General features: G+C 38.2%; 1 protein-coding gene across 1 annotated transcript; it reads right to left on the bottom strand.

Moving 5' to 3' along the window:
- Window positions 1-2: 2 nt before the first annotated feature.
- On the bottom strand, window positions 3-16,005 carry cracr2aa (calcium release activated channel regulator 2Aa). The gene is made up of 18 exons (XM_085281571.1): window positions 15,824-16,005; window positions 13,112-13,507; window positions 11,551-11,662; window positions 11,290-11,470; window positions 9,037-9,183; window positions 8,698-8,788; window positions 8,495-8,590; window positions 7,310-7,497; window positions 6,752-6,823; window positions 5,670-5,715; window positions 5,433-5,512; window positions 4,975-5,320; window positions 4,713-4,845; window positions 4,361-4,442; window positions 3,994-4,108; window positions 3,741-3,842; window positions 3,008-3,084; window positions 3-1,263 (listed from the first exon to the last, which is right to left on the bottom strand). The coding sequence occupies exons 2-18, from the start codon at window positions 13,319-13,321 to the stop codon at window positions 1,176-1,178; spliced, it is 2,166 nt and encodes a 721-aa protein (XP_085137697.1). The 5' UTR covers window positions 13,322-13,507; window positions 15,824-16,005; the 3' UTR covers window positions 3-1,175.
- Window positions 16,006-16,481: the final 476 nt, after the last annotated feature.

The raw sequence follows: 16,481 nt of genomic DNA, 5'->3' as shown, positions 1-16,481 counted from the left end.
TCCACCAGGTGATGCTGTACAATATATTTTTATTTCATGGTGCCAGAAAGGAAACAAAGTCCTCCCGTGCTTTTCACATAAACTGTACACATAGCTATTATTAAGTTATCGCCATTTCCATTTTTTATATACATATGTATGTCTACATGAGAGTAATGTGCAAGATCCTGGCAGTAGTGATTCACTGTTAGTGAGAGTACCAAAACCACATTGTTACAAATTACATATCAAGTTACAGGAATATCATTTTCATAAATACTTGGCACCAAACATAGTAAAGTGAAAAGTTGAATAAATATTTGTCAACTGTCTGGTCTCTTGGGAACAAGGGTGTGTCTTTCAAAATAAAGCTGAGATGAGTTCTCATGTTAATACACATGTAGCCTAGTAACTTGCAGTACTGCTATAACAACACCTGTAATATAAAATAACATGAACAATAACAGCTGTGGGACAAATACTAAATGACATTTTTTGTTTGTTCATTAAAAATATATAACTGCAGTTCACCAAGTGAAGCAACCATAATATCCCGAAATGTTATTTAACACCACAGTTAATCTTGGTCCAAAGACTAACCACGAACTTAAAAAGCGATCTAAACCTGAACACCAAAGGCTTTTCAAAAGTAGTGTTAAATGTAATGTTGTTTGACAATGAGTCATATGCTACAGTTATTCACACTATTAAGTCCACCTGAAATGTTTGAAAAAGATGTAAAGGCGAAACATTTAAACACTGAATTCATATATTAAAAGCAAAAACTCCACATTTGAATACTACAAAGCTTTTGGAAGATTATTAAATATTGGAAATTTGTGAGTTACATTCAAATGTGAGTAAGTATCCTTCATTAAAAATGTCCTAGTTTGACTTGAAAAAGAGTGAACTTAGCTTAACATTTGTTCAGTGATATTTACATCTGACCCACGGAGGGAAATCCACATACTAGCTATGACTCGTGTTTTACTTCATCCTCGTGAATAAGTGATTTTTAAACTGTCACTAGTTTGGCAAATCACACATTTATAACAGAGAACTTTTAATGCAAAGAGTAAACAATTTTGTGATGACAATCAGCACGATATGTTCTCGCTTGCACATGTGATCACACTTTTACAACGTGTATCTACGTAAAGGGTAGTGCTTCTGTGTAAGTGTCAACTGTTTATCTGTCAGCAGCAGGATCTCTTCTTCTCTGAGTGGATACTGACGAGATGGACAGTCTTCTCCTTTTCTTGGTCTTCTTGCTCTTTCAGAATTCTACGAGACATAATGAAACAAAAATGTAGCAATTTCTAACAGGAGCCTTGATGTGCATCATGATGCGCTTCGCCCTTTGGAGTTGGATTTGCTATGAAAATGCAAACGTGCATATGCATTAACTCTGCTCTGTCTTCATCAGTGATTAGTTTTTTCTCACTATGGGAAGGGTCCTCTGGTGAAACCATGATGTAAATTCCACTTGCATTCATTTGGGTTTGTTTTGTAAGTGGTTAAGATGTCGTAACAAGTTACTTTATTTGACAGCAAAAATTGCAGACTAGCACGTCAGAGTACCTGTGCTAATAGTGCTGCTATATGCAATGCATGGCAGTGGGTATCTCTGACGCTCTAGTGTTACATTCGTGGTCTGTGGCTGCTGCTGACACTGTGCATGGACTCCCCCCTTGAGGACTGACAGAAACCACTCAGAATACTTGGGTGCTAACTACAGTACACGTTTGGCTCATAATGGTAAGTGCTGACGTTTGAGAGATGGTGTGAAGGAACCTTTTTTTCATTGTTGTGTACGACATGCATTATCTTCCTGTGTAATTTGCCAGATAGTGATAAGGCGCTAGGGATGTTTGAAAAGGTAACCAGTTCAACCAGTCCATGTCCTGAGCTCTCACTCGTGATTTTTTATTTTCCCCAGGAGCAGCTGGCTGGTGGTGTATGTGTGCCAAGGACTGAAACCTCCTGTATAACTGTGAGTGCATTCCATCAGACATATGGCTACTCGTGGGCCCTGCTTACAAGTGCTGGTGTTATCACATACTTTTATTAGACTCTACTGCCTGCAGAACAGGGCTCCCTTTGGACAGGCCGAGTGATACTGGAGCTTCAGGGACTGATCATGCCATCGGGCCCTTCGCATGGTGAGATACCTCACTGCGTTTTCAGAGAACGAAAAATATTCTAGTAACCATTTTGTTTTCTTTTGTTTCTTGTGTCCAAGACCAGAACCATAATCCTCACTCACACCATAATGCTGTCTAGATTCACAAACCTACAGTATCCTAATTTTTAGCAGTAATTTCATAAAACAGGTTACTGTTACTCTTTTACTTTCACTTGGGCATTTTACGTGACTGCTTTCTTATTGTTACAAACTTTTGACTTACGTCTTTATACAGTACTTACCACAGTAATTACCAGTTAAAAGTAGTGGTAAATACCAAATGTTTTATGTTTTTGTAATGGTTAATCCAGTAGTATGCTCAAGCTGTGTAACTGAAACTATATTTTTAATGCCAAATTGTAATTACGGTTGTTACTGAATAATTTTAAAATGTGCTGTTTTACAAAAAAGCTGTAGAAAACAGTAAAGCACATTTTTATTTAATGCCAAATTAGTTATTTATTTACCTTCACTGAACGTGTAAAGCGCTATATAAATACAGGCCATTTGCCATTTCATGAGCAGAAAAATAAGTTTTAGTGATTAAACATTAAGCTTGATTAATTATTGACTTCTCATAAGTAAGAAGTCCAGTGTGCCAACTCAAACTTGGCTATAAAAATGTGGATTCATTTTTTTTAAATTAAATAACATGTTTCTAATATATTTTTGTTTTCTTGTTTTTATTACAGGTGGTCTAATACATTTGTTAAGTAGTGTATTGTCACATATAAAGATGTATATTGGTGCAGGAAGAGTCTCACTGATAATCACTCCACAGTTTGCCAAACTGAAGTTTCCTGCAGGGCAAAATGTTGCTGAAATGTCATTATTTTTGCTCACCTGGCTAAATGAACCATGGACTCCACGACATTGTACCCAGAGCAGGCGCTGCACTCATAGAACGTCATCTGGCAGTCCTAAAAGAGCCAAAAGGTGACAGATTAAAAGAATCTTACAAGGAAATCTAAAACTTTTGACTAAAACTAAAACTGCTGGAACACATGAATTTCCCCAATGATCCAATGAAGGACAGTAAAAGAAAGAATGTGTACTTTATTGACCCCCTTGGGGAAATTCCTCTCTGCATTTAACCCATTCACTCAGTGAAGCAGTGGGCAGCCATTGGGCGCCCGGGGAGCAGTGTGTAGGGACGGTACCTTGCTCAGGGGTACCTCAGGGTAGCTGTTCAGTGGATTCGAACCACCGACCTTCCGATCATGGGGAAATAGGATATTTCTATTCTATTCTAAAATGACTTCTGTGCTACCTTGAGAAATGTAGACGATAAATCCTACACTGAAAATTGTAAAAGCACTAAGAAAGAAACATTTCTTATATAGCAATATTAGTTCACAAGACTCTGTCCAGTAACTATAGAAACTACAACACCCGCTAGAGATTAGAAGGATAAAAAAAAAAACCTAAATTATGAATATTAATTATTCATTCATGCTTCTTTTAATTCTTTTCTTTTAATTATTCTTCATGTTTCTTTCATTTGTAGTATGACTGACCAGAAACTAACAGTGACTAAAACAGAATCTCATGCTTAGCAGCAACAACAGACACAGACCTTGGCTAATCTTTTGCCGATACTTTTCTGAACTTCTCTTTGAGTCTCCTTGTCTGTTTTGTTTCCCAGGAGCATGACGGGGATGTCCTCACCTGCCCCTTCCTGTGAAGCAAGTTAAGGAAAGAGCACAGGCTAAAACAGCCTTGTTTTTTTGTTTTTTAATGTAATTTGTTTGTTTTTTATAGCAGGTAAGCAAAATAAAGCAAAACACAAAAATGGGATTGTGGTGTTTTTGTGACTGGTACTGCCTTACCTTAACACTAGTGAGCCACTGTCTTACAGCTGTGAAACTCTCCTCAGTAGTGATATCATACATCACAACCACACCATCAGCCTTACGAAAGAACTGCTTGGTGATGCTTCGATACCTGCAGGACAAGCAGGAGGAAGTAGCAAATTTATGGGTACAGCTTACATAATGGAAAAGTACTTTTTCTGCCTCTTTACTCAGGTAAAAACATGCGAAGGTTTTGTCACCGCATAAGAAAAAAAACGTTTTGCTTGATCATTGCTTCTGTTAGTTGAGAACATTTGATCACATTAGAGAAAAAAATAAGAACAGATTAGAAAGTTTAAAGATCTCAGCCAAATCCACACCTGACAGTGTCTGAAAAGCTCACCTCTCCTGTCCTGCTGTATCCCACAGCTGCAGCGCCACCTGGCTGTTATCCACAGCTATTGTTTTTACACTGTAGTCTATACCTGCACATTCAGACAAAACAAATGACATCATAAGCATATAACGCCAAAGGTTATTATACTTTACAGTTTGATCGTGTTTAAGGCTATTTCAGCCCTGGATTGAACGTTCATTGCTGACAGCACTGCACCCCGAGGAGAAAAAAACTGTCATAACCAACTGTTACATTTAGTGCTGTGCAGGCAAACGCATACAAAGCTCGAGGTCAACCACAGAGCTTCGAATGCTTTTCTTAAACCAGCTAATGTCTGTTTACACTATAAAATACGTACCCACAGTGGCGGAGGTGCCGGGGTGGAAGGCGTCATCACAAAATCGTCGGAGGAGGCAGGTCTTTCCAACACTAGAATTTCCTACCAGGACGATCTTGAAGAGGCGTTCAGGTGCTAAAGTGCTAACTTCCTCCTAAAGAAACAGGACAAACAGGAATAAGACCTAAAGAATATGAGAACTCGCTTTTTATTGCCAGTCAGCAAAGGCTCGCATATTGCATGTGTGAGAAAGTTGACGCTACAACAGCGTGACGAAGCTTACATTCATGCTGTTCTCTTTGCCAACAGGCTGGCCTCTCGGAGACGAGGGGGTTTCCATTTTCTCCATGCTTTGTTGGTGCGAGGCTGAAGACATGCGAGCATGAATATCACTCATCACCAAGTCTATATTGTCTTCATTATCTGAGACCTTCTTTCCTTCATTGCATTCTTGAAGTGGGGTTTGGACTTGACAGTCAATCAGGAAGGAGGGGAGGTGGTCCTCCTCAATTGAAATGATTCTCTGGAGATGTCCTTGGCCTCTTGCTTGTGCTGCACAAAATGGCTGGCATGACCCATTGACTAAGCGGTGCCTCATAGAGCTGGAGGTTAGTTCCTCCTCATCCTCACTGCAGATAGAAAGTAACATTGCACATACAATAAACATTAATACATAAAATAAATAGCCAAGGGTGTATAAGCTTTGGCTTGCCTTCCATTCAAGGTAATGACATTTGTTACCTTTTGAAGACATCTGTATTTATGCGTTTCCCGACACCAATTAAAGGCTTCAAACCCGATGTTTTAGAATTCTTTGGTTTCTGCAGAGTCACAGTGTTTATTTGCAATATGGCACGAGAGTCTGATATTTTTATATATATACTGTATTTGCAATCTTTTTAAAAAGGGCAAAAATAAAATGAACTGAGAGGATAAATTTAAATAATCAAGGGAATGAAATTCACACACGAAACACACCTGATAGCAAATGTCCCTTTCATCTCGTAAATGTTTGTTCATCTCCCTGAAAAGAAAGAAGGGATAAAAAATAAAGACTGAGAACTTCAGTCAAAGTGGTTCAAACATTCAAATATATACAAGGCGCAATTTCTTTGTTCTTCAAATTAAATCTTTTTGAAAAACCTTCTTTATACTTAAATCATCAGCAGAAACTTTTCTCTGTTAGATTCAGTTCAGACACTTCAGCCCATGTGTCGTTGTTGTTGCGACTGCTGTCGTTTCGGTCCACAGCAAGTGTAACGCAACTCGGTCAGATTAAGATCAGATTAAATTCACCGGTCATGATTATGCCACATCTTCGCCCTGATGATTAGGATTCTTGTAATGCTCGATATAGAAATGTTGTCTAATACGTTTTAAAGGAGCTGGCTGAATGTGAGCATGCAGAATGCTCCTGCATACTTTCCAGTGATCCAGATAATGGGATAAAACTGTGCCATTTCATATGGAAGCCCACTGTCTGTGCAGGATAACGATCATGCTGGACGTAAAAATGCAATACAAAAAAAGGGGTTGTCCCATGTTGAGTTATTTTCTTGATGCATTATTCATTCATTCATTTCAAATTGTTGGTGCTGCAGACAGAGGCGTGAAACCGTCCAAACACGCGGTCTGGAGCTGATACAGAAAAAAGCCTTTGGATAATCGGATAGGAATCGCTGTCATTTACTGTAAAGCAACATTTCTTTCAAAAGCAGCCTTAAAGGATCAAAAACTCATCTTCTGAAAAGGCTTTGAGGCTGAGAAACTAATCAGTTTTTCTTTGTTATGGGACTGGTACACTTGTAAAAGATGAATTACCAACTGAGATGTTTGCTCCTCAGTGCTGTTCTGATTTAGTTAAACAACAAATCTCACATGAAAACAGAAAGAAATTACTTTTTTGGATGACTTGTTTCGGTTGCGAAAATTGGCTTTGGAGCTCATCAGTGGGAAAGAAATAGAGACAAAACACCCAAAACTCATGTCATGTTTCTGTACACTCCAATTCTTTCTAAAGCAGACATGTACAGCTGTACCTTCTTTATTCTGATCCATACCTTAGCAGGTCCAGTTGTTTAAGGAGACTTTCTCGCTCTCTCTGCAGGCCTTCAGTTATTCTGTATATTTCTCTATTTTAAACAGCAAGACATCAGTGATTATTAATACTCTGTCATTGCATTATACTGTATTTTGCATTTACACTTCTCACATATGACTTGAACAAGTTTATAGTGTTTCGAGACAGTTTTTACAGCATTAGTAATAAAAAAAACAAAAAAAAAACACAACTGACAGACTGTGGGTTCATACAAAATTCAATATATAAGAATAAATGCCAATGAAATCAGAAATACTTACAATATGAGTAAGAGTATGAGTTCTACGAGTCCATATATGTTTGTAAATATTTTTAGATGTTTAATAGCTTATTAACCGTCGGGTTTGCATGACGGCAGTAAAAAGTATGGTGGACATTACTTTGTTTTTACAAATTATATTTATGTCTTCAGTATCAAAGTTTTGCATCCTAATCAATCAGCAACAGATAAGAAATTGAGAGAGCAAGAGCTCGAGGTACCAAAACATCAGATAAACCGAGATCAGTCATCGCTTACATCTCTTTTTCTTCATGTAGTCGTGTGGACTGCTCTTGCAGTAAACTCAGCTGCTCCTGTGCCAACATCAGCTCCTGGGAGGTGTTTTCCAGCTCCTGTGCCAACTCATCATTTGTCTGCTTTAACTTCACATTCTCCACCTTGGTCACATGCTGCTCACTGTGTAGTTCCTGGCACTGACTCTCCAACTGGAGGTAGGTGGGTAGCGAAAAAAGAAAAAAGGAAAAGAAGACACCTCTGATAAGATAGATAAATATAACTGGTTACACTGTCTCCTTAAATACGACAGCATTTCATGAATACTCATTATAAATGCCTGATGTAACTTTAACTTCTATTAATATGAGGACAGCATGAAGCTAGGATACAGTAACATCAGATATGTTACTGCATTAAGATCAGATTAAATTAGCCAGTCATGATTATACAGCCTCTTAACCCTGCTGTTTAGGATTCTTGTCCTTGTTAGTAATGTGACGTTGTCTAATACGCTGAATGTGAGCGTGCAGGATGCTCTTGTATACTTTAGGCATTTTTCCAGTTATGATTCAAGTAACAGGATAAAACAGTGTGCGGTTTCAACTAGAGGCTCAAAGTCTGTGGAGAATAACAATCCCACAGGTGTCAAAATGCCACAAAGATGCACAAAGAAAAAAATAAAATTGGGTTTTCCGCGTTGTAACTTTTGGACACTGTGTTGGTTATTTTCCTACTGCATTATTCATGCCTTCGTTTTAAAATGTTGGTGCTGCTGACAGAGCCATGTGAAACTGTCCAAACACTTGTGGTCTGGAGTGCATTCGGTGCATAAACCAGTAAAAGAGAATAATCAGCATTATCAGACTGGATGCTGCTTAAGCTGTAGCAGCCATTATGATGTGTGGTTGATTGTTCTGCATAAACAGCAAACCAGCATGACCAGAACTAATTTTCAGCTTGGTAATTAATCATAAAAGCATAAAGGTGTGATATAACCTGCTACTATCTGTCTAGCATTTATGGTGAAGAGTGAATTACTTTATGACTGCATTCTGTTATCTGTCGTGTCTCACATGTTTTAACAACTGAATTTACCTCACTTGGGTTAAAGAGTTTCATCTGTAATTTATTTTCTCTCTATTAGATTTCATCTAAATACTCCAGCGTGGGACAGTGGTGGAAATCATTCTGCTAAATTCAGCTCACTCTTTTCTGTTTCTGGAAGAGTTGTTCCAGCTCCTTCTCCTTACGGGACAGCTGCAGCTCCAGGTCCTGACTGCGAGACAGAAACCGCTCATAGTCCTTCAGTGGACAAAGAACAAAGTTGAAAAGTCAGATTAAAATGCAAAACATCTGACAGAGCAAAGGTAAGTCGACTCTAACAGAAAACACCAGTGATTGCTTTGTACCTGCAGCACAATTCTCTCCTTTTCACTTTTTATTTGCTGCTCCATCTCCTCGTATAGTCGCTGGATCTCATTATCATGTGTTGCTGCTTTCCTGATTTAGATATAATAGTTAGATATAATATTGTGCAATGTATATAAATAACCCTGTTGACATAACAGATCTATAAAATTGATCACTAAAATAATAATGCACTAGAGAGAAAAAGCTTCTGTAAATGATTTACACAGTGATTAAGGAGCTTTGTCGCAGCACTGTCAGTCATTCAAATCTGAAAAACCTCCAATAATATTTCAACCTTTCATGACGACTGCATCAAATATACATGAATGTTTTCTGACCTTTTGAGAGCACTCTCCATCTCCCTCTTCTCCTGGTTGGCCTCTCGGATCTGGGATGTCACTCTACCTAGGAAGTCCTCGAAATTGGATAAAAGGTGTGGTTCATCCCGGCGCAGCTGGGCCCAAAGACTGCGCACTTCAGCAGGACTGATGGGACAAAATTAAGCAGATAATTGCAGCGGCTAAGCCAATTCATTTACTGATATCAGATGTCTTTGTCACAAGGGTTCATGAGGAAATAAGTACCGTTATTTGGAAGAAAAATAGAAGTAATGCGGTGGGGAATGTTAGAGATTTTACCACAGCAACAGCACATGACAATAACAATGAAGAAAAGCAGCTCCTCCGTAATCACATAATTTTTAAAAGGATATTTTATGTTTAACCTTGAGAAATCGATAATTATTATTGCACTGTAAGAATCTAACTATAACGCTCTTCATGCTGGTTTAAATGTTTTTTATGTGCTTCAATGTCTACAACCAATGCATTAAGAAAACAGAAATAGCATTAAGTCTGAAAATCAGAGTCAGAGGTTGTTTTTACACTGTCACCTCGTCCATATAATAAACTCTACAAACATGAAAATTTAGTATTTTCTAGTCGAGAAGTTGCAGCTATTCACAGTGAAGGAATTCTTACGATACAACTTTTGATTTTTGCTTGGAAAGCATTTGCTTCAGAGCTTAAATTCTGTTTGGCGAGCTCTCTGTGTCTGACCCTGAGGTACACAGAAGTGTATGTCACCCCCAACCACCGCCACTGGCAGGAGTCGCTATAGTAACCTCTCCTCACAGATTTTTACTAATCAGCTTCTGAGCAGGTCCTTTGCTTCTGATTTGGTCTTCATCCAACCTGGTACGGCCTATTGTCTTCTGACAACTGACCCTGTAGTACCATATGCACACTCAGAAATGTTCCCGTTCGCCTCTGTTCCCTGGCAACGACTACATGCCACATTTATACTGTTAGTTCATCTCTATTTCCCTCATTTAGTTTATCTTGCTATAAAATTTGCTGTATTTTATTTTAGATCGCCTAACTCTATTTTCAGTTTATTTTATCTGGGTGCTAAAAAACAAACAAACAATGACTTTAAGGTGGGTATCATGTAGTTGGTGCAAAATTATAGCATTTGATTTGAAATGGGACACTAATACTGAAAGTCACAAGCTGCTGTGTGAAGGTTCTCCATCCTGAAAGTCTTTCACACCTTCAGACCCTGAAATTGCTAAATATTGGTCAAAGACCAAACAGCTTTAGGTCAATGCAGGTGGAGCCCCCAATGCCCTCCTAAGCGGCTGTAATCAGAATCACTTTATTCATCCCAGTGATATTATGTGGTCACAGTTTCTCCAACACAGTAATAATAGCAACTAACTAAACTAAATTAAATAATACAATTTATTATATATTGCAAATATAATTACAAAATATGGAAAATATAACAACAGCTCTAATAAATACAAAAAGCTGTAATTATAAATATCCCAGTACATTACACAAAATGAAAAATATATTAAATAAAAGCAACAAGTGTTGATTTCTGGAACATCTATAACCTGTTACATTCTGTTCCTACTATGGAACAGAACAACAACAGCTTATCAACATGCCTTTAAGTTATTAGACTAAGAAAGTCAGAAACATTTTGAAATATTTATTCTCCAGGTCTTCCCAAAATCAATATCAGTTAGTGCTGCACAAATTCATCTGAACTAAAATGTCATTGTTCACCTCTAACCAGGTAGGTGGAAGCCAACAGGATGTGTAAGTCTGGCATCCACCTCCACTACTGTTTGCTTTTATTGAGTTAGAGTTGCTTGTTAAAGGTTAGTCTAGTCATGCATTTCGTAAGAGTCTGTCACTACATAGTTTTCATGCTAACAAAGAAAACTCTAAATAGACCTCAACAGCAGTTACAAAGAAGCAGTCATGAAAGAGGAAAAAACATGAAAGCTTACATTAATGAGGTTTGTGAAGGCAGTTTTAAGTATAAAGATTTTGAGAAAGTCAAGTTTCTTTGAAAATCTTAAGGCGTAACACTAAATTACTATGTTTTTAATGTAATCATATAAAAATGACTTGAAATTTTAAGCAGACATACTCTACCAAGAGGCAAGAGGTTTGCTTATAAGAGGAAACAAAGTTTTTCTCATGCTGATTAAAGTGTCAGGCTTTAAATAGGTTTTCATTTCAAATTTAATGTACAAAATGCACAAAGGTGTGCAAAGACACTCATACAGTACTCACTCTTCAAAGACATTGTTAGCTCCAAGGCTCTCCATAAGCATGCAAAAGTGTTTTTCCTCCTCATCCTCTTCTGCTTTTGCCAGGCCCTCTTCTCTGTGTGTCTGGTACAGGACCTCTGGCAAGCTGTTCTTCTCCCCCATGACTTCCTCTTCAGCAATGGTATTACCAAACAAAAAGGAACCTAAAAAAAGATCAAGAGCTTAGATGATTAATAAGAAGTGTGATGCTCCTATTTGAACATGAAATGGAGAGAAAACATACTAAAGCCAGAGGAGAACTCTTCCAGGGTGAGGTATCCGTTGTTATCAGAATCAAGGGTATCAAATACATTCTCCAACTCCTCCGCACTTAGAGGAAGCTCACTGTTCAGCCTCTGTTAATCAAGACAGAAAATACAGCAGATATTCAAGGACATTATTAGTACTGAAACTTAACAGTAGAGTTTTATAAGGAGAGTCGTGCGCAGTGGAAATTGTGAGCTAAGGAACAGTCAGGTTATTTTCCTTTTATTCCTGGTGATTCTAAATTGAACCAAATAAGCTCTAGAGCTTCTTTAACGGATATATATCTTGTTTAGCAAAACACTGTTTCACACTCATGCAGTGAAACAATCTTTCTCGTGTAGATACAGCCTTCAGTTTGTGACCATTGGCATCTCCACTGGAAATGATGGCGATGCAAGACTATCAATCTCTCATAATCTTTCAGAATTTAAGGCTTTAAAAGGTTAATCCAAAGGAACGTGGGAAAGAGAGATTCTCCTAAAGAACTGCACATGACAGCAACTTCTTTTCTTTAACAAAAGCCAACACAGCCACACCTCTGCAAGCAATTTGAGTTTATGTGATGTTTGCACTGTTGCAAATGTTGACTGATGCGCACCCTTAAAATCTAGGGCAGGGACACAGAAATGATACCATCTTTCTACAACTATCAGCTGTTCCTCTGAAGTGTTATCTGAAGAACATATCCCTTATGTTGGCAAACAGTTCAACTGTAAAGCCATCCCCTTCGTGATCGTGGTTGGAAATGGATTTTAAGCTGTGAAGCAAGTGAAAATGACTCAGCCACTGAAATTACAATGTCAACAGTGAAAATAAACTTAAGCAGCGCTGTTTATTTAGCTGTTATATCGTCACAGTCGTTGTCAGCTGAAAGCAAAGTGTGAAAACAAACCCTGTAACACGACAAGTATTGCCTTTAAGTAGAGAGCAGTCAGTGCAGATGTTCATATAAATAATTTTGAGGACTGGACTCTCATCATCATTACTAGTTAAATTAGAAACCATTATCATAAACCGCAGATCAAAGCTTATCTTCTACGTGTTTGTCCTCCTCAGAGCAAGAGCCTAGAAGTGCTTCATCAAAGTGTAAGCCGTGGCCTGGATGAATATCTGAGGGGCAAATGAATCTGCACAATAATGTGAGTGGAGGAGCTGCATGACAAAGCTTCCGCGTGGCTCTCTGTCTCTGAGTGTCTATTATGTCGCTTTGAAAAGGGTGTGCATGTCGTATCCGTGTCCTGTTCAGCATCATTAATGAGTGTGCGGACACATCCCTGCATATTATTCTGGATAAATGATGACCTGTTATCTTTAAACACAATAAAAATGTGATGTGTAAACTGTGGTTTTAGAATAATGATTGAAACAGTGCAAAAACGTAACTGATTAGGAATGATTAAAGTTGGTAGTAATGATGTTTTCTAATTCTTCTGCTGGCTACTATGAAATAAATTATTTTTAGTAATGTTAAAACAGATTATAACACTAGTTTAAAGATAGCAGAACTTTATCAGTCGTCCTTAAACCAGAAGCCTCACCTGCATGTCCCGTCGGGTGATGAAACCCTTGTTCTCGATGTCGCACATCTGGAAGAACTCGTGGGTTTTCTCCAGAATAGTGTTCTGTCCAACGTTCCCGTTCCCACTCGTACTTGCCTCATCATTGCTTTCTTGGCTTTGCCAGGCGGTATGGGCCAACATGGAGTTCATGGCACTGGTGTTGGCAAATGGAGCAGTAAAAGCTGCCATGGTAACTATGAGTTTGTTGATAGAAGACCGTTTTCCACGTCCTTCATATGAGCCAGGTACAGACTGAGGCGTGCAGGAAAAAGATCCCAAACGAGTGGAGCTTTAGTCTGCTGAACATCTGAGGCTTTCACCAATGTCACCGACTGTCATCTCTTAGCAACCACCTCTTTAATTACCAGCTCAAACCTATGAGAGAGACAAAAAGAGTGTTCAGTTATGACTGCTTTCCCATTAAATATATCTTTTTTTGTTGTTCTATATGCAAAAGTACATAAAATTGTATAGAAATTAGAGATTTGCATGAAGTGCAAACATGAAAACATGAAGTCTATAAAAGGGAGTTTTGTTTGATACATCTAATTAAACTAATATTAATTGGTTACAATCGTATAACAGACAAGAATCACTCATTTAAAATGTGTAGTTCCTTTCTCTCTTTCTGCTACAAATCCTGATTCTGTTTTTGACTTACATAGTACTAGCTGCACACCTAAAACTACTGCTGCTCTTCTCTTTACATTCAGGGATGACGGCTGCTGCTGAAAGTAATGTCATCTGACAAGTAAACCCAAAACTGCAGATGAAACTTGTGGTATGACGAGGGTGGTCTTTACCAGGAAATATTGACTGATTACTCTATTACTGGTGGGTTTTATGCAGACAACAGTTCTGTGTGCATTGGTTTGGAAGACTGCCTTCAACTTGTGCACCGTGACTTTGCTCAATCGATTTATAAACGGCAGCTTCTGAAGCTGTGTGTGATGACCTACGCAAATGCAGACATGTGGAACAGACAGAGGAAAAATCTGACATGCATGTAGGCAGGTAAAAGAACAGATGAGAAAGCAGGTTCAGACACACACTGGCAAACCCACATGGAAGGACAAGTCAAATGATTCATATTTGCTTTGCTCATAAAGTTGACTTAAAAATGTCTGTATTATATTTAATCTAAACTGGTTTGGCAAACCTTGACGATAAAGTAAACATTTTACCACAGATTTAACTTTTTACATTTATCTATTACAGCATTTGGTGTTCAGCCATCTCAATGGTTGCATAAACTGGTAAGCAATATTAGCTATTGTTTAATATGCAACAATTGTGTAACATTTAGCATGTCAAGCCTCATGAGGTCTATGCAAAAAGACAATGATTAAGAATTTCAGAGGAAACAAGAAAGGGAACTAAGGTGAATTGCTCTTTTTTCCTCAGGCTCATAATATCAACAATAATATTGTCTATAATCGTTCCAGCCTTTAACCACATAAGCACACAAGGTTAATGCCTCCTGTGTTAAAACTTGGAAATGTTGTCAATACTTTTAGAGAAAACAAATAAATACTTTTTTAAAAAACCTATGTAATGCCTGGATCCTTGTTTTCACTGCCAGAAAACTGTCCTTTTCCTAAGATCCAGTGTTTAAACACATAAAAGGTACCTGCTTTGCATAGCTGCCTTATCTGTCTCTGGGGTTGGCATGTAACAGCTGTTAGAGCTACCGCAGTTAGCAACATTTAAGCAAACATTGTGGTCAGGGCTAGACTGAGACAATTTAAGTTGTTGGTCTCCAACTAAACACAACAGCCATAACCTTTATTTTCCATTCTTTCAACTAGCCTGTCACAGATCAATAACTGGCAAAACCGAGGTGCCATTTCTCAGACCTGTTCATGACAACTACAATTAAATATAAAGTCTAATAATAATCCTCTTGAGAAATTTTTTAACAAGTTGACTAAAAAAAGTGGACTTTTTTGCAACACATCTTCAGAATATTTCACAACATGTAAACTGTCCTCTGCTTTCTTCCTCTTATAAAAATTGGTCACAAGTGTCACACTTATTTTGAACCTGTATTTACAGAAAATACATTTTAATGCACAGCTTAAAACAAATGACTGGGACTGTTTTTATTTAAGTTCAGCGGGTCATAACCTCCTGTCTTCTGCCAAGTCGTTCAATGTTTTTATATCGCTGCATGTGTCGGCAGAATATTTCACGTATTACAGGCTGCCAAACAAACATATTCACTCAACTTCCTAAAAAGTCAACAGCATCTAAATATAACAACCGTCGATTTTCCGCCACAGGGTGGAGTATGTCCAACTTCAATTTGTTAAATAAATACCAGTTACACCTGTCAAGCAGTCAAATTAATCGTCACATGCACATTGTACATATAGCGAAAAGAAAGCGGGGACGACGCTTGTGGTAAACGAGACAAAGCTAAGAGAAAAGAATAGCTCAGGTTTCAGTTCACGTGTGGCTTGACAAGTTAAAACGTAATGTTTACTTCATTTCCGATGTTGTAAAACTTCCTGCGGCAACTGAAATCTTCTCAATATAAAAATACTGCAATAACAACAGTGCAAACAAACGTACTGCATGAACATATTAAAAAGTCTTCCCGAAAACATACAGTTGTAACGTTTGGCTAGCAGCAACGACAATGTGCATCCTGTTACTAAGTATTTAGCGGGGAATGGGTAAAGTACGTACCCGTGACTAAAAAGTAGAATTCAAGTAGAAGAAAATAAATATCTTGCGCTGTATCGGCCTCATCCGCTTCATATGAAGTTCACTGTTTACTATAAACTCCCTTGTGTGGTTGGGTGTGTGTGTGTGTAAAGGAACTTGAGTGAGCAGCACTGACGGGGCAAACTCGGAGGGAGGGACTTCAGCCAAGTCATCGCTGGTAACCGTAGCAACGGTAACAAGGAAATCCACACGCGGTAAGCGGCCACTCAGGAGCCACCGTCATCCGCGAGGAAACTTATACATCTTGTAAGATGTGTTATCTTTCTTGGTAGTAGTAGCAGTATTTCCTCATACTACACTAACTTTGTAAAGTATGAGGAAATAACCCAAATTCGTAAGAGAATGTGCCCTGCAGTCGCTGCTTGTTTTAAGACACAAAAGAGAGGTCGTGTCGTTGTTTTACAGGTTGTGTTACAGGTTTTACGTGTAATGAATCCTTATGTCTACACAAGATCCATCGTATTGTGTGAGTGATATTCACATTTTTGTTTATGGTAGACACTGATGAAGCACTTTATTTGGAAAATTATCAAGGACAAAATTATAAACTAAACAAAATCATGATTCTATTTATATTGGGCGAGTTTAACTAGACTAGGCTAGGGACACTATATTGGCC

Source organism: Mchenga conophoros, linkage group LG7 (assembly GCF_057382185.1).
Source record: "Mchenga conophoros isolate Kocher_MC1m ecotype Shallow Benthic linkage group LG7, M_conophoros_male_GT1.1, whole genome shotgun sequence".
Taxonomy (NCBI): Eukaryota; Metazoa; Chordata; class Actinopteri; order Cichliformes; family Cichlidae; genus Mchenga; species Mchenga conophoros.
This window is presented reverse-complemented; position numbering and strand designations above follow the sequence as displayed.

Coding starts and splice junctions, on each gene's coding strand:
- cracr2aa (XM_085281571.1), bottom strand. CDS start 13,321: ATGGCAGCTTTTACTGCTCCATTTGCCAACACCAGTGCCATGAACTCC. Junction 11,471..11,550: donor AGAGTTCTCCTCTGGCTTTA/GTATGTTTTCTC, acceptor ATCTTTTTTTAG/GTTCCTTTTTGTTTGGTAAT. Junction 8,591..8,697: donor AGGAGAGAATTGTGCTGCAG/GTACAAAGCAAT, acceptor TGTCCACTGAAG/GACTATGAGCGGTTTCTGTC.